General features: G+C 45.4%; 1 protein-coding gene across 5 annotated transcripts in view; it reads left to right on the forward strand.

Annotated features, from left to right (window-relative positions):
* The window catches only part of PDS5A (PDS5 cohesin associated factor A), a 645,453-nt gene that overhangs the window by 516,338 nt on the left and 101,742 nt on the right, over positions 1-27,373 (forward strand). For all 5 annotated transcript variants that reach the window (XM_033947170.1, XM_033947134.1, XM_033947143.1 and 2 more), the window contains exon 29: positions 14,847-14,909. In XM_033947170.1, coding sequence (XP_033803061.1) covers positions 14,847-14,909 — 63 coding nt within the window. The remainder of the gene's footprint in view (positions 1-14,846; positions 14,910-27,373) is intronic.

Here is a 27,373-nt window from a genome sequence, read left to right on the forward strand (position 1 = left end):
TTTAATTTCCTATAAAAGGACCCCTGAAAATAAACTGGTAACATCCCCATTTGGTAACAAACTATAGGCAATATCGTCATCTTGACAGTTTGTACTCTCCCCCACCAAAAAAGATGTAAAGGGTTCCAGTGCTCACACATCTCTTTGACTTTCATCAATAAAGATTTCTCATTTACTGTCATTGTGTCTTCCAGAATTTTTTGAATCATAACTCCTAAATATTTTATACCCTCTTCCTTCCAAAGGAATGGGAATGGGTCAAATAGTCATTTTACACAATGTACATTTAGCGGAAGAATCTCTGATTTACTCCAATTTATTTTATAACCAGAAAATTTACCAAATCGGTCAATCATTTCCAGTAATACAGAATGGTAAAATCAGGATTTCTCAAATGAAGCAAGATATCATCTGCATTCGCAGAGACCTTATATTCCTGACATGCATAAGGAATTCCCTGTATCTCCTTTGCCTGCTGTATAGCCAACAACAAGGGTTCCAACAAAATATCAAAAAGCGAAGGAGACAAGGGACATCCCTGTCTAACCCCTCAATCCAGGCGAAAACGCTCTGAGAAAGTATTATTAATATATAATCTGGCCGAAGAGGAGTTATACAAGGTATGAATCATTTGTATAAATCCAGATCCTATACCAAACCAACCCATTGCTTGATACATGAAAGTTTTTCTCATCTCCCTTACCTCTGCTCGAAGAATTATTGAACTTCAGGCACCGTTCACAGTGTTTCATTATGACAAAGTTGTGCTTTACACTCATCTGAAGTTCCTTCCAAAAGTAGTCACTAAATTCCATCTCAATCAATTCATTGTGCTTCCAGTGTTCTTTCCTAAGCCTCATTTCCTAAGCCTGGCTCTTCATATTTTGGACTATAAATGAGCTTTGGCTTATTACTTACAGAGAACTCAGCCACATAGAACATCTCAACTTTTTATCTCCTTTGACCTTAATAGGTTAAGACGTCCTGTATCCAAGAGAACTATTTCTACATGGTTGGCGGCTTGTATTGCCTTCTGTTATGCTCAGGCTGGGCTGCAAATGGGGAGTAACGTCACAGGCCATAAAGTCCGAGCTATGACAGCTTCAGTTGCTTTTTTATGTTCCATTCCTATTGATGAGATCTGTAAAGCTGCTACTTGGTCCTCAGTTCACACATTCACATCTCACTACTGTCTGGAATCTTTTTCCAGATGGGATGGTCACTTCATACAAGCGGTATCTCAAAATTTATTTTCTTTTTGGCCAACACGCCCTCCATCCTATTCTAGTAAACTAGGGAGTCCCACATGTGAGAATATGCTGCCTGCTTGTCCTGAGATAAAGCACAATTTCTCACTGTAACAGGTGTTATCTCCTGGTTGGCTACTTAGCTGGCTTACTGAACTGAGGAGCTGCATACCTACGTCAGGCGGGAAGGCACTCGCACACGCACAGTGCGGGCAGTTTACAAACTTTCTCAAGTTCTGCAGAACATGCAAGTATGAGGAAATAACACTATTGTACAGTACCGGGTAAAGCTTTGGATTCTCGCCCAGAAATAGCTAAGAAGAAAAAAAAAAAAAAAAATTTTTAAATTGAATCAGGTTGGGCAGACTGGATGGACCATTCGGGTCTTTATCTGCCGTCATCTACTATGTTACTATGTTACTATTGTCTAGAACAGGGGTGTCAAATGTCAGTCCTCGAGAGCCGCAATCCAGCTGGGTTTTCAGGATTTCCCCAATGAATATGCATGACACCCCTGGTCTAGAATGTCTCACCTATCTCCTGGAAAAGAGCTTACCTGGATAAGTACATAATCTCTTTTTAGTCATCTGATTGTTTTGTTTTGTTTTTCAAATTGTAATTTATTATCATTGAGATAGGTTACACTATTGGATATTAAATGTAGCATAGTTAACTGAATTGTTTTCATGTATCATGCCCATTTTACATGATAGGCAAGCCAAAGAAAAAGACAAAAACTGTGGAGTCGATGATCTTGATATAAAAGTTTATTAAAGACTTCATAATTAAAAGCGATACAGGTCAATAAATAAATCCATATAATACACAGTGAAAGTATTGTGATGTTTTACATGATACTCATGTGTTTGACACAATTTGGCCCGACTGCTACTATGGCAAGGAATCCAAGCTCCTATACCAAGTCATCCTGCCAGAAGTGGGCTATTTGTATGAACTCTCGATGGCACACTCAAAATAAATAATGGTAGTAAAATATATATTTTTTAAGGTGTGTTGATTTTACTACTTCTGCAAAGAAATAATGCTTTTTAAAGCAGGCTGGAGAGGCTACTTTGTTTTCTTTCTAAGAACAAATGTTCCTATTATTTTATGAATCTCCAAGGGGGTAGACTCGAGAATGCAGGGGATTATATATATATATATATATTATTTTTTTTTTATTTTTTTTTTTTTACAGTTAAGGGTGTTGGGTGCCTAAAATGCTCTTCCAAAGGAGAAGTTGAAAAACATTCCTATGCTGGTTATTCTTGTAATTCATTGCCACAGGATCTCTACTGGCAAGAGAATGGTAATGAAGAACTAAGATAATCAGCACGGGGATGTTTCAGCCCAAAGCAGCAGTGGTACACCTCTTGGACTTCTAAGAAAGAATTATGATAATCACAGTGTAGCAATTACAGCCCTAAACATTAATGACAGGACAGCATTGGGCTTCCAGGAAAAGCTGAAGCAACCGTTGTTGAGTGTAGGAGGCCAGAATTTTTTTTTCCAACTTCACTAACTTCGGTGTAGGAATTATTGCAGAAGGTAGTAATAAGACATGGAAATAGACCTGAATGTTTGGTTTAAATATGGTTTTATAAAAGTTGATGATGGCAAAGCCTGAGGAAGCCTAGTAGCATGGGAATAAGCTTGGGTTCATCAAAAGGCCATCATTCCAACAGATTTGGGCAAGTTAAGGACAGATATGGAGGATTGAGAGTTCGGGTAAAGAATGTGAGTGCTTGGAGAGGGGGCATGTCTGTTTAGTTGCATATGAAACGTTATATATTCACTTACCCAAAGTGGATATTTCTGAACTAGGTGGACTTAGATGAACCATTTTGATCATCACTTCTATCATTTACTGAGTTACTATTTCTAGTGCAACAGACATGCTATTCCTGAAATTGTGGGTCATCAATCCCTTCTCGCAAGAATTCTTGTAGGGAGCCTTATTAGAATTCTTTTGTTCCACCTGCCATCCCTCCAATTCCCCAGTTGTCTCTCTACAAACAAGATGGTAGGAACCTGACTTTTCTACTTGTGTTTATTTTCTAGTAAATTTGGTCTTTTTTTGCTAACCGTTTGCGAGGCTTTTCGGTGCTGCAGAGGATCCCACTCTTGGGACAGCTCTGGCTGCGGGAGAGTGCAGACTCTGAGGTCAAGGGACAGACTGCTTTGCAGTGCCCTCACTTGGGACAGCCTGCACTAACAGTTCGGGGGCTCAGGGACTGTTCCCTTGGGAGCAAGACTTGTCCCAGGTTTGTCCACAATGGGCTTAAGCGCAGGCTGAATGGCTCCATGGTGGTTTTTTTAGGATCGGGGCCAATTGCTTTCCTCCCCCCTGTTTGCATGCATAAGGTCCGGTGGGGTTTGAGGTCTCCAGCCAGTTCGTTGGTCGTGAGAGACAGGCTGAAGGCACAAGCAATCAGGATTCCAGGCTTGTTGAGGCAGAGGTTCTCCCTATAAGCTGTTTGTAGTTTCCAAACTTGCATCTCCACACTTGTATCTCCTAGAACAGGATGACAACCTGGACAACAAAATCGGGAAAGTATTTAAAATTGATTTTTTTATAGGGGATTCTGGGATGAGAGTTAGGTTCCCACACATCTAAAATCCCAAATTGCTAGTTTTTTGTCCCCAGTCTAGCTCCCTCGGGCCATTTTTGGCATTAGAATCACTGCTGCGGAGCCATGTTGGATTTCCCAATTTGAAAATAAAAGCTTCTATCTGCCTCAGAACACCTTGATTTTGCTTAAAAACAGGTGTGATGGACTCCTCAGGCCAGGATACTTTGGATTCATGCCATGTTTGCAATGGATGGCCACCTGAGAAGCATCTGTGTTCCACATGCCATGTGGTGAGTAGTGGGAGGGGATGCAGAAGCCACTGGCTTAGCCTCCTCTGATTTCTTGAGGAGAGTTAATTACCAGTTGGTCTAAGTGCATTCCTGGCAAAGTGCAGCTATGGCTCTGCCACAAAAATCCAGAAAGGAGCTCATGAGCATTCGCAAGAGCTATCTGGATGTACTGGTCAGGGGTCCTCCTCCTGAATTCATCAATATGATGTTTGAAGCTTACATGATTAACAAGGGCCACATGGAACCCTCAGGCATCGCAGCCCTGTTGGTGATGCCCCCCCAAGAAAGCAAGAGGTTTGAACTGAGGAAGACTGGAACGAAGTAGCTCTATTTCTGTGCCTTTACTCTCCCAGTCAGGGTCCTTTGTAGCAGGAGATGCTGCTTCATCTCTGGGAGGGGCCAGATCCAGATTTGGTGGAGGCCCCTGATCTCAGGGAGGATCCAGCTGTGCTTAGGCTGTTTTAAGCCTTCAGACTTTTGGAGGTGATAACAGGATCCCTACAGAAATTAAAGATAAGAGACTCCACAGTCCTCTGCTACACAGTGCTCACTCATAAGCAGCAGAAAGGCACAGACTACCTGTGTTCACTCTTATCAAGATATTACCAAAATGCTCACAGACAATTGGGAGGTCCCAAAAGTGCCTCTTCTGGTGGCCAAAGCTCTATCTGATGGACGCTGAATTTAACCAGCTCTTTGTTCTTCCAAAAATGGATTCAATGGTGGCACAGATTACAAAGCGTACCTCTCTTCCCAGTGAAGGCAGCATGGTATTAAAGGATGCGCTCAACTTCAGGAAAGGGAACTATGTTGCTATGAGGGAAATGGTGGGGAGGAAGCTCAGAAACATCCTTAGGATGGAGACTGTAGGAAGCGCCTGGACCCTATTCAGGGACACCCTGCAGGAAGCACAAAGAATGTACGTCCCCAGTTTCAGGAAAGGCGGCAAGAACAATCGGTCAAAGGACCCGGTTTGGATCTCAACAGAAGTAAAGAGGGCAATAAATGACAAAAAAGTATCCTTCCGGAGATGGAAAAAGGACCCAACGGAGGAAAATCTCCAGGCGCACAGGAAATGCCAAAAGGAATGCCACCGAGAGGTTAGAAAAGCAAAAGGGAAATACGAAGAGGGGCTGGCCAGGGAGACGAAAAACTTCAAGGCATTCTTCAGTTATGTAAAGGGGAAGCGACCAGCGAGAGAGGAGGTGGGGCCGTTGGACGATGGGGATAGGAAGGGAGTGATTAAGGAGGATAAAGAGGTAGCTGAGAGGTTGAACGCGTTCTTCTCGTCGGTTTTCACGAGAGAAGACACATCTAATATACCGGACTCAGAGGAGCTCATGAGTGGGGAACAGGCTGAAAAATTGGAACACATAGAGGTAAGTAAGGAGGATGTCCTCAAACAGATAGACAGGTTAAAGTGCGGCAAATCGCCGGGCCCAGACGGGATCCACCCAAGGGTTCTAAAGGAACTAAGACAAGAAATAGCGGGCACAATCCAGCATGTTTGCAACCTATCCTTGAAAACTGGAGAGGTACCAGAGGACTGGAAATTGGCGAATGTCACACCTATCTTCAAGAAGGGATCGAGGGGTGACCCCGGGAACTACAGGCCGGTGAGCCTGACTTCAATTATAGGGAAGATGGTGGAAGCTATGATCAAGGACAGTATTTGCGAGCACATCGAGGGAAATGGCCTACTGAGAACAAGCCAGCATGGATTCTGTAAGGGAAGGTCATGCTTAACGAACCTTCTGTACTTCTTTGAGGGAATAAGCAGTCGGGTGGACAATGGGGAACCTATAGACATCATTTACCTCGATTTTCAAAAGGCTTTCGACAAGGTGCCACATGAAAGGCTGCTTAGGAAGCTGTGGAACCACGGGGTGGGAGGGGATGTGCACAGATGGATCAAGCACTGGTTGTCGGGTAGACTGCAGAGGGTCGGAGTAAAGGGACAATATTCTGACTGGCGGGGAGTCACGAGCGGTGTGCCACAGGGATCGGTGCTGGGGCCGTTACTCTTCAACATATTTATCAATGACCTGGAAAAGGAGGCAAAGTGCGAGGTTATAAAATTTGCAGACGATACTAAACTGTGCGGCAGAGTTAGGTCCAGGGAGGAGTGTGAGGACCTACAAAGGGACCTGGACAAACTGGAAGACTGGGCAAACAAATGGCAAATGCGCTTTAACGTGGAAAAATGCAAGGTCATGCATATAGGGAAAAAGAACCCATTGTTCAACTACAAATTGGGGGGGGCATTGTTGGGAGACAGCAGTCTTGAGAAAGACTTGGGTGTGATGGTGGATGAATCACTGAAGCCATCTGCACAGTGCGCAGCAGCCTCGAAAAAAGCCAACAGGATGCTGGGCATCATAAAGAGGGGCATAACAACCAGGAAACGGGAAGTCATCATGCCATTGTATCGAGCGATGGTGCGTCCGCATCTGGAATACTGCGTTCAATATTGGTCGCCGTACCTCAAGAAGGACATGGCGGTACTTGAGAGAGTCCAAAGGAGAGCAACGAAACTGGTAAGAGGGCTGGAACACTGCCCATACGCTGAGAGGTTGGATAGGCTGGGGCTCTTCTCTCTGGAAAAAAGGAGGCTCAGGGGAGATATGATAGAGACCTTCAAGATCATGAGGGGCATAGAGAGGGTGGATAGGGACAGATTCTTCAGGCTGAAGGGGACAACAGGTACGAGGGGGCATTCGGAGAAACTGAAGGGAGATAGGTTCAAAACAAATGCAAGGAAGTTTTTTTTCACGCAAAGGGTCGTGGACACTTGGAATGCGCTACCGGAGGAAGTGATCAGGCAGAGTACGGTACAGGGATTCAAACAGGGATTGGACGAATTCCTGAGGGATAAAGGGATCGTGGGATACTGAGGGAGGAGCTGGGATGTAACACAAGTATAGAAAGCTAACCAGGTAATAAGTATAGAAACCCAACCAGGTCGTGCATGCGCAAGACCAGAGGGTTAGGACTTCGATGGGAAGATAGGACTTCAATGAGAAACCAAGGTGGCAAGGGAGCCCCTTCTGGTGATTCAGACAGGTCGTGACCTGTTTGGGCCACCGCGGGAGCAGACTGCCGGGCAGGATGGACCTATGGTCTGACCCGGCGGAGGCACTGCTTATGTTCTTATGTTCTTATGATGCCCATGACCAGGCTGGATTTTGTTCATAAGAAACTCTTTGAGGCTGCGGCCTCACATTTAAAAGCAGCTGTGGTGGTGTTCGTTGTCAACCGAGCTTGCTACTCCAAGTTGTGCCATGATCTGGAGACAGTTGTCGAGAGTAACCTTCAGTTTTTAATATCTGGAGTGGATTATGTAGCTGATTCAGAACCATAAGCAAAATGTCTGGTTATTGCATTTCCGCCCACAGGAAGTTATGGATCAGACAGTGGGTGGGGTATTCCTCCAAGGCTTCCATGAGTAAATGTCCCTTTAAGGGGCATTTGCTCTTTGGGAAAAGTCTGGATGATCTTATGGCCAGTGTGCAGGATCGCAAAAGTCTTTACCGGACAGCAAACCTTGAGCCCCTAGAGGATCAGGTCACGGTAATTTTCAGGCCTCCAAATGATATCGCCAGTTTTCTGGAGGGACTTTGGACCAGAGATCTTTTCAAAGCTCTAGGCAAGATTTGAGGAGAAGGGCACCCCCAATCTTCAGGATTCTGCTCCGCCGCAACTCCCAAGAAGCAGTTATGATGCCAAGCCATTAGCTGAGCCTCCACACATCGGAGGGAGGTTATCAGCCTATTGGGGAGCGATGAGCAGAGATCACCACAGATCGTTGGGTGCTGGACATTATAGAGGAGATGTATAAGCTCGAGTTCGTTCATCCCCTCCTGGGCCTTTTTCTAGACTCTCTGGCCAGGAGGCCGGAAAAAGTGGCAAAAGTCTGAGCAACACTTCAAAGACTACTGGATCAAGAAGCCACAGCCTGTACCAGAGGAAAGCTCAGGCTCCAGCAGATACTCAATATAAATCATATTAACCAAGAGAGGCTCAGGGGACTGGAGGCCGATTGTAGACCTCAAAGCAGTGAATGCAGCCCTCAAGATATCCCATTTCTGAATGGAGACAGTGAGGTCAGTGATAGCCTCAGTGGCGCCAGGGGAATTTCTTGCCTGCCTGAATTTGATAGAGGCCTATCTACACATTCACATTTTTCCAGAGCACAGGAAGTTTTTGCAATTCCATGTGCTGGGACAACACTTCTAGTTCGCGGCCTTGCCTTTCAGGCTGGCCATGGTGCCTCGGACCTTCACCAAAGTAATGGTGACGATTGCAGCACACCTGCACAGAGCAGACATACAAGTACATCTGTCTTTGGACGATTGGCTAATAAAAGCCCAGTCCGAATCTGAAGGCAGATTAGCGATCCAAAGAGTGATTCAGCTGCTGCAGAAGCTGGATGGTCAGCTTTTGGAAAAGCTACCTGGATCTGATGCAGATCTTGGAGTATCTGGGAGTGTGGTTCGACACATAGGAAAACAAAGTGTTCCTCCTGGAAGTTCATAGAGAAGCTTCTGTACCAGATAAGGGAGTTTCAGAGCGAGACTGCTCTGCCGGCCTGGCATTATTTGTAGGTGCTGAGATCAATGGTTATATAGTGCCTTGGGCAAGGGCACACTTGCATCCGCTCCAGGATGTGCTCTTCTCCCAATGGTGCCGCAGAGGAATGCACTCTAGTAGCAGCTACCTTGGATGGCAGAAGCTCATTGCAGTCTAGCCTGGTGGTTGAAGCCCCAGTCTCTCACCAAAGGAGTTCCCTTTTACATCTCTGAATGGGTGATACTGATGATGTATGCCAGCCTGTATGGCTGGGGGGCATATTGTAAGGGGTTTCTGGTTCAGGGACTCTGGACCCCTTCCCAGAGTAAGTGGTCGATCAGCCACTTGGAACATTGAGTCATCTACCTGGTGCTTCAGGTGTTTGGGAGCGAGCTGCAGAGCAAAGCAGTATGATTTTTATCCCAGGACAAGCAGGCAGATATTCTCATACATAGGTGACATCACCGACGGAGTCTATCACCGACGGAGTCCTGGCACGGACCACTTCAAAAGTGCATCGACACTTTAAAACTTTAGAAAGTTCACAATAGCCTGCATCACTAAGGTGCAAGTGCCTTTCCGCCCGACGTGGGCGCGCTGTCCCTTCAGTTTCTTAGTCTCCGCAGAGCTAAGAAGTCGCATCTCAACGGCTGTTGAGGTATTTTTTGTCTTTTGCTGCCTTTCCGCTCTCGCGGAGTGTGACTTTTTGTCACTTTTTCTTTATTATTTTATTCTTTTCTTCCATTGAAAAAAAAAAGAACGAAAATGTCAAACTTTGTTTTTTTCCCTGTTGTGGCTTCTGGCCAATGGGGCCTCTTGTCCCACCTTCGCCACTGATTTTGATTTTGCAGATGTCATATTTCCGTCCATGTCACGCCCGCAGATGGGGGTTTAAAAAGTGCGGTCGTTGTGCTCAGCCCATTTTAGTTACAGATCCGCACCGCTGGTGCCTCAAGTGCCTAGGGCCTGAGCACCGCCCGGAACTTGTACCCGGTGTTCTTCACTTCAGAAGTGGACATTAAAAAACCATCTCCTTCAACAGAAAATCCTATTCGGTGCTGCTATAGAAGGAGAGCAGATACAGCTAACAACTCCCTCGGTGCCAACCAAGAAGACACCACAGCCTTCGATGCCGGTAGAATCCTCTCCGGCGTCGCAACGTTTGATAGGTAAGCCAGCTAAGAAGCCTCCCTCTGCCAGCTCTGGGACTAAGGTCAAACAAGTATTGAGTCAAGTCATGCCGACCTTAAAGAAGTCTCATAAGCGTCCAGTGCCAATTTCGGTGAGTGCCTCGACATCGGCCTCCTCATCACCGGACTGGAGCGCAACACCAGCGGTATCGGCTAAAAAGCAAACAGTACCGGTGCTCTCTCTGAAACTAAAAATAGACAATTTGCTTCAAGGGGAATTGGGTGAACATTTTCACATGCTTGTTTCATCCCAACTCATGCCACTCTCAACACCGCTTTCTCAAGCTCAGTCAACACGGCTTTTCCAATGACAGTTTAGTCTCAGCCTGTAGCGTTACCAATGGAGACACAAGTTACTTCAGTCCGCAGGCCTTTGACGAAGGAGTTAGTATCCCTTCCTTAATACCAACTGTCTTCTGCTCCATCCTCTCTTGAGGCGACTCCGGTACAGTCTGGCAAGGCCTCTCGCAATCTCAAGAACATTGAGCTCTCGACACCGAGTCACCAAACACTACTTTGATTTGTTCAGGACTCGGACTTGTTGGGAGACTCGGACCAGGAGCCACTTACATCTGGTCATGAGGACTCAGACACTTCAACTTCTCCTCAACATGCTATTTAGATGGGTGGAGGCTCATCTTTTGGTTCTCTCGGCAGCACATATGGCAGGAATGGACAACGTGCAAGCGGATTTCCTCAGCCGGAAGACCCTGGATCTCCGGGAGTGGTCACTGTCTCAGGAAGACTTCACCTGCATTGTGAATCGATGGAGGCATCCAACATTCGATCTGATGGCATCTGCAGCCAACAAGAAGGTAGCTCAGATTTTCAGTCGAAGATACAAGCCAAGAAGTGAAGGCTTGGATGCCTTAGTGCAACCATGGCCAAAAGCAGATCTTCTATACACCTTCCCTCTGTGGCCCATGATAAGCAGATTTATGCGCAGGATCATGGCACATCAGGGGATTGTGATTCTAGTAGCACCAGACTGGCCAAGGTGACCATGGTATGCAGATCTGCTCCGTTTGCAAAGTGATCAAGGTCTCAAGCTTCCATGTCATCCCTGGCTGCTCATGCAGGGTCCAGTTGCCCTGCAGGATCCAGAACGTCTTATGGCATGGCTCTTGAACACACAGTGTTAGTGTATAAAGGCTATTCGGATGGAGTGAACTCCACCCTTCTAAAATGTAGGAAGAAGGCGACTATAGCAGCATATGCGAAGGCCTAGAATTGCTTCCAAACTTGGTGCGCTCAGAGGAGTGAGGACCTGAGTTCGGCACCGATCTTGGTGGTGCTTGCCTTCCTGCAGTAAGGTCTGGGAAAAGTCCTAGCGGTTGGCTCCCTGTAAATTCAGATTGCGGGGCTCTCCTGTTTTGGGCCTAGGATTAATAAACACCATAGTCGCACATTCAGATGTGGCCAAGTTTTTGAAGGTCGCTTTGCACCTCCGTCCCCTGGTGCAACAGCCATTTCCAGCAAAGTCTTAATCTGGTCCTCCAGGTGCTGGCTAGAGCATCCTACAAACCTCTGGAGTAAGCTTCTCTAATGGACCTGACCATCAAGATGGTTTTTTTAGTGGCAATTACCTCAGCCTAATGAGTGTCGGAACTACAGGCTTAGTCATGCAGAGATCCCTTCTACAGAATTTTGGATTCAGGTGTGGTCATACGCACAATCCCATCTTTCTTACCAAAAGTGGTTTCCAACATCCAAATCAAGATAGAGTGATCAGGTGTTGAAATTGTTGGATATGCACAGTTTCTAGAGGTTACAAAGGAATTTAAATTATCAGATCATCTGTTCATATTGGCAGTCTCCCTTAAAGGCTGACTATCCTCAAAAGTGACCATTTCCAGATGGATCTGTATGATCATTTCTTCAGCCTATATTGGAAGTGGAAAACGTCCATCTATATCTGTGAAGGCACACTCTACAAGGAACGTGGCTTTCTCTTGGATGGTATCTTCAGTGGTATCCATGGAAGAAATCTGTAGATCGGCCACGTGGTCCTCTCTGCATATGTTCATGAGGTTTTACAGGATGGATGTGATAGCTAAATAGAACTCATTTGGATCTTCAGTTCTATCAGCAGGCTGAACTGTCCCACCCTAAGCTCAGGGGACTGCTTTGATATGTCCCACAAGTTCAGGAATAGAGAGTCTGTCTGTTGCACTAGAAGGAAAGATTAGGTTTTTACCTCGGTAATCTTCTTTCCTAGTAGACAAGACACACTGTTCCTGAAGCCCGCCCTGTCAGATGTTCATTTGCCTGCTTACTACCTCAATGGTGCCGGAGAATTCAGACATCTTGTTTCTTTCCTTTGTCCAGCCTTAGTAAGGATAGAGGGCTCAACTGCCGCATTGAAGATTCTAGGGGGTATTTATAAACTCTCCTACACTCATAATGCAAGTTGCGCTCAGGTTGGTGACTTGTTGGTTTTCACCTTGTTATGTATTGCAAATGGTTAACTTTTGTTTTATTTGTTATATATTTAAAGATATGAACAGAACAGACATGTTTCTTGGGGAGCGTCCCTGTACCCCTTCCTATTCTATTTCCTTTCCAGTGCTAACCATCTGCTTTGGTACGAACTGAGGAATTGGAGGAGAGCCCAGAGGGTTCGGAAACAGAGCAAAAGTATGCTAATTAGTATCTTACAAGAATTCCAAGTTCTGTAATAGTATGTCTGTCTACTAGAAAGATTACCAAGGTAAGAATCTAATCTTTCCATAACTAGAAGTCAGGATTTGCTTGGCAATGCTGTGAGATGTCTTTACCAAATATTGTACATCCATCTGTTGACATCTCTTCTCACATCAAGATTAAGACAAAGTGTCACTTAATCCTCCATAGCCCCAGGTACGTTAGATAGATTGTGAGCCCACCAGTACAGATAGGGAAAATGCTTGAGTACCTGATTGTAAAACCGCTTAGATAACCTTGATAGGCGGTATATAAAATCCTAATAAAAAAATCTTGAAAACGTGTTCAGTTTGCATTGTCAGTTCTGAAGTGTGTGGTTTTTCATGAGTAAGACCTAAGTAGGACTGTTGTTAAAAGAATTTGATCAATAACTTATGTGATTACTGAGAGCACAGCTGTGGAACTTGTCTTGCTCTTGCTGGCCAACTCTGATATAGTTGTGTCAGGATAACAAAGATTTTTCACATTGAAACAAAATTTGAAGAATCTCTTAATATAGACCATAACTCAAGAGTAACACAGAAGTGGAGAGGCATTATCATAGAGTGGAAAGGCAAATGCAAATTCTGAAGCACAGAACGGGGAAAGGTTGCACATTTTGTCACAAGGTATGTGACAAATGAGATATGTGATTTGTCAATGAGATATGTGATCTCACCCTGTATGCAGAAAGGCAGAATAATGTAGAATGACTCATGTTCTGGAACCTATGTAATAGTACCAGAAAAAATCATCATGATCACAATGTTTATAGTATTCCAGATGAGAGACATTGTGATCACTTGGTATATTTCTTATACCAAATAATAAAAAGCTTAAAATCCATAATTGTAAAGATAAAAAACACAAGAGTGGTATTTCTAATAGATGCCCCAGTACTAAGTGACTACAGTAAAACCTTGGTTTGCGAGCATAATTCGTTCTGGAAGCAGGCTTGTAATCGAAAGCACTCATATATCAAAGTGAATTTCCCCATAGGACGATTCATTCCACAACCCAAAAACTTTAATACAAAATACAGTACTGTACGTACTTGTATTGCAAGACCTCGCTCATTTCAAACAGTCGCTACACTGCAGGTAAATTGGGCATGATGCTTTTATTACATTCAGCTGCACTCAAGTGTGAGATGTACATATGTTGTGTGGGCTTGAACTGCGGGTGCTTGCTTTACATTCAGCCATGCTCAGCGATGCAACACATGTATATTGTGCGCACTTGATGTGAAACGCATATACATGCTCGTACTGCAAGACAACACTCGTTTATCGAGTTAAAATTTAATAAAATGTTTTGCTCATCTTGCAAGACACTCGTAAACCACATACTTCCTATCCAACATTTGACTGTATTGTATTCTACTTATGAAGAGGCAAAAGATCAAGTACCAAGAGATGGAATATGAGATTTTTTAAAAATGGCAGATGACACAATTCTCCTAGGTGCCACCATCCTGATTAAAAGAACTTGAATTCACCTTGATATGTTGCTTGTTTATATTGTTCCCTATTAACTTCAAAAGGTCGTCTTTGTGTAGTGCAAGTATTTGGAAGAGCACTAAGAGTAAATCTGAGATACCGAGACTGTATCCAAAATAACCTGACTTAAAAATAAGGTTCCTTGCTATCATGTTACAGACAAAACAGTCTCAAGTACAGAAATAACTGAAGCTTGCAGAATCACAGACATTAACATAGGTCTAGTAAGTTACACAGGGAAATGGGAAGGCCAGATATTTGGACAACAGCCATGCTAGTACTGGTCACAATGTAGAGTTTTAAGAAGCTGTATAGTTAGACCTATATGTTATTCTCCCCAAATGTTGTGTAGTAGTGTAGATCGGATGAGTGGGCTGGTTGTTCTTGTTTTGTTTGCTTTTTGGCTTCATCTACTGTGTTAACTATTAGAAGACTAATTAATGGATGACTCTGCCCAAAGAAAGGTGTGATCTAGAAATTGAGGATAGGAGTTCAAGCCCTGTTGTGTATTGGAATCATTTCTCTGCTGCTGACCTTTCACCAGTTACTGGGTACTTCTGTGTCTCTTACTGCTTTCCATTGACAGTGATCAACAATTGTATAATTCCTATCTCTACTCCCAGCTAGATGCAGCCCATGCAACTCAGAACAGATATAGCTGCAAAAGGGTTTCTGTAAGAGCTGTTAGCATAAAGCTTATGAGTCATGTTTGGCAGAGAAGTTCTTTTTAGAAACAAAATTATTGTATGTGCATGGAACAAACAAACTGATTTAATGTTATTGATTATTGTTATAGGATTTCTGCAATGAAAGAAGTTATGTTTCAGATGAGATGAGGACACTGCTGCTAACTGGAAAGGTAAGTGGCAATCTGCAAGGGTTGATTTACCTCTGTTTACAGAAGGTAATCTAGATCAGAAAAGGATTGTCTAAGTTGGGGGTGTTCATAATTTGCAACATATTTTACAACAGAGCTGACTGAACATAATGCATTTTTAAAAATACGTTTAAGGCTACAGGGGAAATATCTATACAGCAACACTTAAAATAGAAAGCTATTTTAAGAAACAAATGGCATCACTTTAAGTTTTGTACATGCAGGTGCTGGCATTTACATGTCAAAGCGGCAGATTTTGCTACTTCAGTTTTCAAAAACAGATCTCAATCATTATTTAGCATAGTTTCTTTACACTAAGGCAGATTTATTCTGTTTGCTCAGTGTTAGAAATAACCTCTGTAGGTTGAACTAGAAGGGTTCTTGTATGTCTGATAGCTTCAGCTGCAGGGCAGCTAAAAGATGATCCCTCCCCTTTGGGCTATCTGCCTGGGAGCTTCCTGTCCTACTCAATTTGTTCTTGCAGCTTCGCTGTATGGTTGAAATCATTTAATTCTGCTCATGATTTGTTTTCAATTCCTAGTCTTTTTTTTTTCCGGAGGTTTGCCCACGTGCTGCAGATCAACTCTGTGCAAGTGATCCTTTGATGGGAGATTGCAGACAATTTAAATTTTGTCTGCTTCTGGAGGGTGCTCTGTAAGCCTGAAACTGCAGTAAGCCCTCTGGACAGCCTGCAGATTGGATTGGGTCTCCAGGATCAGGAGCCATCTCTCCCCTGGTTCATCCGCCAAGGGGTAGAGCACAGGCTGCTTCGGTTCCGAGGAGGTATGCCGGGATCGGAACCGCACCACGTGTCTTACCTGATTTCCCTGAGGGGTCCTGGTGGTTGTGATCTGAGGTGACTGGGAAGGTGAAGCGGCCAGAAGATCTGAAAAATCCAGTTTAATCAGCTCCTGAGGTACTGATCTCCATATGCTTGCACTGTGTATTGCTGGCTGCCATTGAAATGCATTGCAGCACGTCTCTGTGGTGCCTGTGAGTCACAGAGTTTTCCAATTTTGGGGGTACTCAAATCGAGGTTTGGGGGGTTTCCCTAAATGCCATGGTTCCCCCTTTCTTGTAAAATCCTAAAATCACCGTTTTTCACAGGCTTTTTTAGGCAAAATCTTGGATTTTCTTTAAATAATAATATTTCTTTTCCTGTATACCGCCCCACCAACAGTTCTAGGCGGTTCCCAGCAAAGGAACTGAGACATTTCAGTAAAAATACAATTTCAAAAAACACACTGCCACTATAAATACAACATCAGTTAAATACAACATCAGTTAACATGTACAATTAAAACACATATCCTAAACCATCGTAAATATGCAATTAAGAATCAACATTCTTGTTTATCAAATAGGTGAGTTTTCAATAATTTCCTAAATGTAAGATAAGAATAAGCTTGGGCAATCAAAGGACTCATCCAGGAGTTTATCTTCCCCACCTGATATTCTAATGTCCTGTCCAAAAAAGTTTTATAGCGACAGGCCCTTGGGGTAGGGAAGATGAACATACCCAAATTTCTGGTACTTTTTTTTTTTTTTTAATTAAACAATTTTAGGTAAAAAACCAAATAAGAGGGTAATAAACCAAAGAGAGCCTTATAACAAATAAACCCAAACTTAAAAAACACTCTGGTCTCAAAAGGCAGCCAATGTAGTCTGGCGTAAAAAGGACTTTTTTAAACTATATTTTTTGGACTTAGAAGCTTCGTTTTTGTTCCAAACATCACAGATGGCTACCTCAGGACAGGATGGCATGGATTCATGCTGTAAATGCTGTGGATGGCTTGCGGTTTCGCAGCAGTATATTCTGTGCGCTGCGGCCCGCAAGGGGCGTAAACTGTACATGGATTCCGCACTATCCTCCAGAGAGGCCCTGCTTTCCTACAATTCCACCGAAGACGCTATTCCAGTGTCCGGGACACCAAAATTGGGTGCGGAGGGCACTTTCGTGAAATGCAAGCGCAGTTCCGGGAAACAGTCTCATAAGTCTTCAAACCATTCCAAATCTGAGTCCCGCAGATTGGCTCTGGTTGCTGAGCAGCCAGGTTTGCTCATAGGTGGGTAAAGTGTACATGAATGATGGCATATGACACAAAAGGTTAAAAAAAATGTATTATTTTTATTTCCATAACATCCATCAAAAGATTATTTATCCCAGGACAAGCAGGCAGGTATTCTCATGTATGGGTGACATCATCCGACGGAACCCCGATGCGGACGCCTCACAAGCAGACTTGCTTGAAGAAACTAGAAGTTTTGAGTTGCCCACACCGCGCATTCACGAGTGCCTTCCCGCCCAGTACACAGGGCACGTCTCCTCAGTTCTTAGTTTTCCGCAGAGCCGAGAAGTCCATCTTTGACTCTCTGCGTTCAACTTTGTTCACTTTGCCTTCTCTTCGACCGCGGTTTGTGTCTTTTTATGTTTAAATTTGTTTTATTATTTCCAATAAACAACAAACATGAAATACAAGTAATAACAAAGTGCAAAACCTTGATAATGATCCCTCCTCCCATTCCCCCCCCCCCCCAGGGAACAGCCACTGTTAACTCGCCTGTATAGGTTCACTCCAATAATCGAGCTTTCGCTGCGGGAGACAGAGTTAAACAAAAGGGTCTCCAGCATCGAAGATACTGGACCCCTCTCTTAGAGTGTATGTCTAGAATATCTTGTCTTTCATAACCAGCCCAATAAATCATCTGAGTCCGCCATTGTGATACAGAAGGCGTGTGTGGGGACAACCAGCATTGTAAAATAGTCTTTATGCCCACCAGGATAGCTCTTTGTACAAATGCATTCACCCCAGGTGTAACCGGGTCCAAGGAGAATTTCAATGTAAAGAGAAAAGTCGACGTCCGTGTCCAGGAGCAATTCCATAGAGACTGTATTGTACGTCCTATACGCCGCCAGTAGGCTTGAATACCGGGGCATAACAGAAACATGTGTCCAAGAGTTGCTCTGGCAGCTGCACATCTGGGGCACCTTGCTGAAGTACTGATGTGGGCTTGATGCGCTCTTATGGGTGCCATATAGGCACGAACCAAGAATTTATAATAACGTTCCCTCTCTACTGCTGCTACCAGGATACGTGATCTCAATGTAAAACCCCTCTTTATCATGGACTCTGTAATTGTGGTTTGTAGGTCCAAAGACCAGGATTCTGCCAAGGCTCTATAGTCCAGGTCTCCAGCCAGCCCCTGCAAATAGCGATGATAAGCACTGAGTGGGGTGGGGTCATGAGCTGTTAAGCAGAGGGCCTCAGATAACTTGTCTTGAACTATATCCAACAAAGCCTGTCTAGGTAAGGAATTTACATAGTGAGACAATTGCCCATAACACAGCCAGTCACTAGCAGAAAGGACTTTAGTATCTAATAGTTTCTGAAATGAATAGAGGGTCCCATCCGCATTTAAGATTTGAGACAAATAAAACACTCCCCCTCGAGCCCATCTAGTAGGAGCCTTAAGACCTATTCCAGGAGCATAGTCAACGTTGCCATGTATTGGTAAATAAGGTGTCACTTCTGGGCTGATGTGCAGTTGTTTGCACAGTTTCTTCCAGGTTTTCCTCAACGGGCCCAGTAAAATATCCCCATAGTGTTGTGTGCGCGAAGGCAATGTGGAAGCATGTAGCATGTAGCTGCAATGGTAGGGGGTAAATGCCAGGCACTCGACCACGGCCTCCGAAAAATGGGAGGTCCCACATAGCCAATCATTTATATGTCGAAGCTGACATGCCATGTTCATTCTGCCTAAATGTAAGAGTCCTAAGCCTCCCTGTGATACTGGTAGAAATAGTGTACGGAAGGGTATACGCGAACGTCTGCCACCCCACAAATACCCATTCAACGACTGGTGGAGAACTCTAAGGTGACGGTGTTGTAACATCAAGGGTAAGGTCTGTAATAAATACAGCCATTGGGGGATAATCATCATATTGTACAGGGCTATTCGCCCTAATAAAGATAGTGGGTAAGAGCGCCAGGCTCGGAGTTTCTGTCCCGTCAGATGGAGACGGGGGAGAACATTGAGTTTGTATAATTGAGTTAGATCTTGTGGTATCCAAATCCCCAAATAACGTAAAGATTTCGTGGCCCATTCCAATTGAAAGGGCCCCTGCCAGGAGGTTCGGACATCATCCTGCAAAGGCATGACTAAGGATTTTTGTTTATTTAATATGAGGCCGGAGAATAAATGGAACTCATCCAACAGCTCGAGGGCTCTAGTCAAGGATTGCTGGGGGCAAGCCAGGGTCAACAAAATATCGTCAGCAAATGCTAATACCCGTAATTGGGATGTTCCCTCCATTAATCCTACTAAAACATCATCTTTTTGTATTGTTCTGAGGAGGGGTTCCAGGTATAGTATGAATAGTAATGGTGACAATGGGCAACCCTGGCGTGTCCCCCTGCCTACCCCAAAGGGTGGTGTATGAATTCCGTTTACCAATATGGATGCTGTGGGGGACGTGTATAATGCTCGTAGTGCGGCTAGAAAATGCCCGCCTATACCTACATATTCAAGAACCGAGAACAAGTAAGGCCACAGGACCTGGTCGAAAGCTTTGGCCGCATCCAGGCTCACCAAAATGCCCCCAACGTGCGATTCTTGCGCCCTAGCCATAGCCAAAAGAGTGCGTCTCACGTTGAGGACAGAGTGGCGCCCCTGAACAAAGCCCACCTGTGCTGAAGATATAATGTGTGATAAAAGCGGAGTCAGACGGTTTGCCAACAGACGGGATAGGATTTTTATGTCCACGTTTAGTAGGGATATAGGTCTATAGGATTCAACCTCCTCCCTAGGTTTGTTCGGTTTAGGAATCAGTGTAATAGTAGCTAAATTAGCGTAGGCCGGAAAAGCTCCGGTTTCTGTTACTTCCTTATAATATGACATCAGTGACTCACAGAGCTGCGGTGACATCATCTTATAAAATTCTGCCGAAAACCCATCAGGGCCCGGGGCAGTGCAGGAACGCAAGGTTTTAATGGCTTTTTGTATCTCTTGACCTTGCAGAGGTCTGTTCAGAATTTCCCGCTGGTGCTCAGTGAAAGTAGGCAAGCCAGCATCAGTTAGATAATCAAGGACATCAGGGCCTGAGTATGGTTTGGGATTCGCGTAGAATGTCGAGAAGTGCTGATAGAATGCGTCCGCAATTTTATTTGGTGCAGTGTGGTAGGTGGTGGGACCATGTTTGATTTTTGAAATATATCTGGAGTCCTGCCAGTTCTTGGTTATTGATGCTAGCATCCGGCCTGGTTTGTTCCCGAACCTATGATATTTGTATTTGCGGTAAATTATAGAGCGTTTGGTGCGGTCATGTATTAATGTATTAAGAGCTACTTGCGCTACATGAAGCTCTTCCTTCAAAGCAGTGGTTGGTGTACTTATAAAGTTCGCCTTCAATGCTGTGCATTTTCTTTCCAAGCTGATAATATTAGCCGCTATTCGTTTATTCCTTGCCACAACGTAGGCAATGATTTCCCCCCTGAGAACAGATTTCGCGGTTTCCCAGAAAAGACCCGGTTCTGTTTGATGTTGCGCGTTATTTATTAAGAAATCCTCCCAACGTGTTCTGAGATAGGCCCCGAAGTCTGGGTCCTCATGTAGATAGGATGGAAATCTCCACCGACAGGTTCCCTGAGGAGGCCGTCCCCAAGCCAGGTCTACCCAAACAGGACAGTGGTCCGATACCTCCATAGGGCCTATAATAGAATCTGTGACTCGACCAAACCAGGATTCTGGAACCAGCATGTAGTCTATACGTGAGAACGATCCGTGTGCCCGAGATTGGTGTGTGTAATCTCGCTCTGTTGGGTGTAGTAGTCTCCATGGATCTACCAAACCCAATGATTGACAGAGAAAGGGGATACCTTTGTTTAAGTTTGGCACCGTCAACGTTTGGGGACCGGAACGATCCAAGGAAGTATCTAGCACTTGATTAAGGTCTCCAGCTATTATCAGCGGCAGGGTGGTGTCTTGTAAGCCCAGGGATACCAATTTATCAAAAAATACTTGTGAGTACGTGTTCGGCCCATATACAATCAGCAGCCTAAAATCTGTGCCCTGCATAGATATCTTTAAGAGTAAATATCTGCCCTCAAGATCTTCAGCAAGTGACGTCACTGAGCAGTGCAGTCCCTTGCGTATGAGCAAACATATCCCGGCTCTTTTCCCAGATGAGGAGGCTGAGTATACTGATCCCACCCATCCTCTTTGTAGTTTACAGTGTTCTTCCCGGGTCAGTTTAGTCTCCTGGAGGCACGCTAAGTCAGCCCTATGGTGTTTTATTTGTCTCAAGAGCTTCGTACGTTTAATTGGCGATGTGATCCCCGACACATTCCAAGATAGGATGCGGAGAGAGTGGTCACCCAGGGTCAAAACACCAACAGCTTGAACCATTCCGCCGCAAGTGATCTACACCCAGGTGCCCAGCCTCACCCGGGTGAGCCAGTATGTCCCCGCAGTAACTAACAATCAGGCAAATATGAATAAGTAACATCCCTAATAACCAAGCAGTAGGCTGTTCCCCACACTCCAACGCCCTCCCCCCCTTACCCCCAGAAATCCCAAAAACCATATCCCCGAAGGAATATGTGGTAGGTCCGAGAATGGCGCCTCACAAGACCCCACCCCCACCCCTGTAAACAATAATTCAACAGTGCCCCCATCATTTCAGGCTAATAACATTTCAGTAACATTCAACTTTACGATAGCAGGTTCTGTCTTCCAGTGTGAATTTCACCGCCTCTCCGTCTGTGCTTATGTCGGCCCGGATGTTGGAGCAGTGGCCTTGTTTATATAGTCAGCGGCTGCCACAGCCTCGGTGAACACGTGCCATGAGCCATCATGGTGTATCTTTAGGACCGCTGGGTAGATGAACTGGAAACGATACTTGTTTTCTTCCAGCTTTGAACACAGTGGGTAGAAGGCTTTCCTGCGTTCAGTGAGAGCTGCAGAGTAATCCTGGCTTATTCGGATTGCAGCACCTCTAAACTTCACAGTGTCACGCTTAGCTCGGTACTGTCGCAGGATCTCCAGTTTGTGTCTGTAGTTGAGGATTTTTGCGATCACCACCCGAGGCCTCGAGTCCTTGGTCTGCCGTGGGCCAAGGCGGTGTGCCCGTTCTAGGCACAGTGGGCCCAGGGATTCAGTGTCTGGAAATTCCAGCTCCAGCCAGCCCTCCAGTTCAGCAGTTAGTTGGTGATCCGGTATTGTTTCAGGGACGCCCATAAAACGCAGGTTCCCTCTGCGTGAACGGTTCTCCAAATCATCTATTTTAGCTGCTTGCAGGTGAACCGTTTCTTGCAGGGCCGAGAGATCCAGTTCATGCGAGTTTAGGGTGTCTTCTGCTGCTGAGACTCGGTGCTCCAATTCCGACGTTCTGGCCGTCGTGTCAGACATTAGTTGTTCTAGTCGGGTCATTTGCGTTGTCAGCGCTTCCATTTGGGGGGCCAGGACTTGTGCCACCGCTGCCTTTAATTCCTGCAGTGCTCCTGCCGAAAATTCTGAAACCGCCGTTCCGGTTGCGGCCGCCATCTTGCCCGCCCCAGGGCTTGCACGTTCCCTGTCTTTGCGCGCCGGTTTCATGCGCGCCGCTTCTTGGGAACGTGTTAGATAACGTTCCATGCACTCCGGCGCCTATTACCAAGCCGCGGGTGTCCGTGTGCGGTCCGAATGTCGGCGGCGAACGCGAGGGTAGAGACGGGGTCTTGGAGCCGAGCAGGAACACGTCCTCACTCGCTCATAGCGTCAGGTGACCCTCTTTGTGTCTTTTTATTCATGAATCACTGTTTTTCTTTGTTTTCATTTGTTTAAAAAAAAAAAATTTATTTTCTTCCGTTCGTTCTCCGGGACGTGTGCTTCGACTTTGCGGTGGCTATTTTTCGGCCTATGTCCCGGCCTGCTACAGGATTTAAGAAGTGTAGCAAGTGTAGGTGCACGATCTCCCTTACAGACCCTCACAGACGCTGCCTTAAGTGCCTTGGGCCGAAACATCATCCAACCTTGTGCACACCATGCCTAACACTTCAACCTCAATCTTTTAAGTGTCGTTGCATTTTGGTGGATAAGCTCTTCGACATGGAGTCTCCATCTGATCCCTCGTCTTCAACCTCGACTTCCATCGATACTTCTTCGGCACCTCCTGCTTCCACCTTGAGCCTCATCAAACCTTCATCGTTTGCAGCGGCTCTTGCTTTGACGTCACCTGCTGTATCTTCCCCTGTTTCCTCAGGTCAGATAGCTCAGCAGTCGGTTCCACCGGTGGTGATTAAAGTGTCCAAGACTATTAAGTCGAAGCACTCTCACACTACCTCGAAGGAACCTCCAACCAAGGCAGGTGGGCCGGTTTCAGACGCGGAACCCACCTTGCCGGCTTCTTTCCAGACCATATTGGAGAAGAAGTTCCTTCAGTACCTTACCATTATGGGTCCTAAGCTGCTTCCTATTATCCTGCCTGGGCATCCAGCAACCTCCTGTGAGGTCGAGCCGCTTCCTATGCCCAAGTTGGAGCCACACTCTTTGCAGGGAGCAGAGTCTCTGCGAGTGTCTGGTCTGCCACCTAAGCACGAAAGGCAAGGAGTAGATTCTTTGCGAGTGCATCGACAGGATTCCTCACACTCTCAGCAAGGAGCAGAGTCTTTGCGAGTGCATTGAGGTTCCTCCTCCAAGCCTCTGGAGCTTCGATCTACAGCCTCTAGTCCTATTCATACATTGGCATTGGCTGCTTCCGTCTCCGAGGCAAAATCTCCTCGATCCTCGAGGTCTGGTTCTAGACACAGTTCTCACCATCGCTCGAGAACTTCATCGAGGCATTCTTCACAGCATCGTTCCTCGCAGGATATTCCATCTTCCTCGAAGCCTCGTTCTACTCCGGCTTCGACCAGATCACCGACTACTCGTTCCAGGTATCCGATGCCGGACCTTGAGGATATCCCGGCCTCGATTGCTTCGACCAAGTCACCAGGTTCCTATGAGACTTTTTTCCATGCCGAAGCTTCTTCTTCGACACATGCTGCTTCGACGTCCTCAAGTCCTTCTCAAGACAAGGCCTCGCCAGATCAACTGTTTTTCATCTTTCCTACGACAGATGGCTGTAGATTTTGATGTTAAATTGGATACTGGCTCCAAATATTCTAAGGAATATCTTGAAGTCATGCGTCTCCCTCAGCCTCCGGCAGAGAGTCTCAAGCTTCCACTTCACAAGCTTTTGGACCAGACTTTTACTCGATGTATGGAGACTCCATTTTCTATACCAGCAGTTCCTGGAAAATTGAACTCGAGGTATAAAACAGTGAATCACAAGGGATTTGACAACTCACAATTATCTTATCAATCCCTACTAGTTGAATCTTCCTTGAAGAGATCCCATCCTTCCTAGGTCTATGCTACAGTGCCCCCCTGGAAGGGAGGGGAAAACTATGGACAAATTTGGATGTCGCATCTACCAGAATGCTATGATGTCCTCTAAAGTCCTCAATTATAATTTTTATTTCATTACTTATTTTGAATTTCTTCTTTTTCTACTGCCAAATTTTTTGACTTATATGGATAATCATATGCATTTTGAATTTCAAGAAGTCATTGCTTCTTTTTCTCAGCTGTGTCTCCATTTCCTGCAATCATCTTACGATGCCTTTGAGTTATCTGCCCGAGCGGCAGCTTGCTCTGTGGCTATGCGTCGTCTTGCATGGCTTCGTACCATTGATATGGACCCTAATCTTCAAGACCGCCTGGCTAACATCCCTTGTCAAAGCAACGACCTTTTTGACAAGTCCATCAAGGCAGCCACTAAAAAATTATCTGACCATGAAAAGTCATTTGCTTCAATTGTAAGACCTAAACCAAAGCAATCACCTGCCAAACCTGCACGACCGGCTGTTATCTATCAAAGGTGTTTTGCTCCAAAGCCAGCTCCTTATACTTGCCCTCCTCTGAAAAAACAGAAATCCCAACCTTCTGCTGCACCTAAGGCTTCTCAGCCTTTTTGACTGTTTAAAATAGAGCATAACCTCCACCGTTCTGTCTCTGTCTCTCTTTTCCCCTATAGGAGGTCGTCTCCATCATTTTTACAACAGATGAACCTTAATTACATCAGACCTATGGGTACTTACCATCATCAGGGAAGGATACTCTCTTCATTTCACTCAGGTTCCACCGGAGCTTCCTCCAAGAGAGTATCCTTACATCCATCCCAGACCGCCCTTCTTCTTCAGGAAGCTCAAGCTCTGCTTCGTCTCCATGCCATCGAACCAGTTCCTTTGGAATAGCAGAACAGGGGTTTTTACTCCCGTTACTTCCTTGTTCCGAAGAAGACGGGCGATCTGCGACCCATTTTGGATCTCAGGGCTCTCAACAAATTTCTAGTCAAGGAAAAGTTTCGAATGTTGTCTCTGGCAACCCTTTATCCCCTCCTCGAGCAGAACGACTGGTTATGCTCTCTGAGGGGGATATACAAAGGTGGATAGGCAAATGGCTGGAAAACCGAAAGCAGAGAGTGGGCATAAATGGGAAGTTCTCCGACTGGGAGAAAGTGACTAGTGGTGTACCCCAGGGCTCGGTACTTGGGCCGATCCTTTTTAATATTTATATCAATGACCTGGAGGAAGGAACATCCAGTGAGATCATCAAGTTTGCAGACGATACAAAACTATGCCGGGCGATCAGATCGCAGGATGATAGAGAGAAACTCCAGAGCGACTTGTGTCGGTTAGAAACATGGGCGGAGAAATGGCAGATGAAGTTCAATGTGGAGAAATGCAAGGTAATGCATTTAGGCAATAAAAATAAGGAATACGAGTATACAATGTCAGGTGCAACTCTGGGGAAGAGTGAACAAGAAAAGGACCTGGGTGTACTGATAGATAGGACCCTGAAGCCGTCGGCACAATGCGCGGCAGCGGCAAAGAAGGCAAATAGAATGTTGGGCATGATAAAGAAAGGAATCTCGAGTAGATCGGAGAAAGTTATAATGCCGCTTTATAGGGCAATGGTCAGACCACACTTGGAATACTGCATCCAACATTGGTCTCCCTACCTAAAGAAGGATATAAAACTGCTGGAGAGGGTGCAGAGACGAGCAACAAAACTGGTGAAGGGTATGGAGAAACTGGAATACGAGGACAGACTTATAACACTAGGATTGTTCTCCCTTGAGAAAAGGAGACTGCGTGGGGATATGATCGAGACCTTCAAAATACTGAAAGGAATCGACAAAATAGAGCAGAGAAGATTATTTACATTGTCCAATTTGACACGGACTAGAGGACATGTAATGAAGCTAAGGGGGGACAGGTTCAGGACTAATGTCAGGAAGTTCTGCTTCACTCAGAGAGTGGTTGACACCTGGAATGCCCTCCCAGAGGAGATTATGACGGAATCGACCGTCCTAGGCTTCAAGAGCAAACTAGATGCATATCTCCTTAAGAGAGGCATATAAGGATATGGTGGACTATAAATTAAGCCAGGTGTACACCTGGCAGGGCCTCCGCGTGTGCGGATCGCCGGACTTGATGGACCGAAGGTCTGATCCGGAGAAGGCAGTTCTTATGTTCTTATGTTCTTATGATCTCAAGGAGGCCTACACTCATATTCCCATCCATCCGGCCTCCTGTTAATATCTCAGATTTCGGGTGGGGAATCTGCATTACCAATACAGAGTTCTACCCTTCGGCCTGGCCTCGTCTCCCAGAGTGTTCACCAAGTGCCTGGTAGTGGTTGCAGCAGCTCTACGGAATCATGGTCTTCAGGTGTTTCCCTACCTCGACGACTGGCTTATCAAAGATTCCACATCTCAAGGGGTTATTGTAGTGACCCAACGGACTACCTGGTTCCTACAAAATTTGGGATTCAAAATCAACTTTCCCAAATCTCAACTTCAGCCCTCTCAGAATCTACAGTTCATTGGAGCTGTTCTGGACACTGTCCAACTCAGAGCATTCCTTCCACAACAACGCCTGGACGCTCTTCTTCAACTCTGTCACACTGTGTCTTCCCGCTCTTCCATCTCACCGAGACACATGATGGTGCTTCTGGGTCACATGGCCTCCACAGTACACGTGACTCCTTTTGCCAGATTTCACCTCAGAATTCCTCAATGGAGCCTGGCATCTCAGTGGACGCAGGCTTGCGATCCTCTTTCTCGACACATTACAGTCACTCCTTCTTTGAAGAAGTCTCTCTGTTGGTGGATGCTCTCTTCCAATCTTTCCAGAGGCTTGCTTTTTCAAACGCCCCCTCATCAGAAGGTACTCATGACAGACTCGTCGACCTACGCTTGGGGCGCTCATCTCGATGGTCTCCGTACTCAAGGCATATGGACCAGTACGGATCGTCAGTGTCATATCAATCAGCTGGAACTCAGAGCGATCCTCAAAGCTCTCCATGCTTTTCAACATCTCCTTCACGACACAGTAGTCCTCGTCCGCACAGACAACCAAGTC

Source organism: Geotrypetes seraphini, chromosome 1, assembly GCF_902459505.1.
Source record: "Geotrypetes seraphini chromosome 1, aGeoSer1.1, whole genome shotgun sequence".
Taxonomy (NCBI): Eukaryota; Metazoa; Chordata; class Amphibia; order Gymnophiona; family Dermophiidae; genus Geotrypetes; species Geotrypetes seraphini.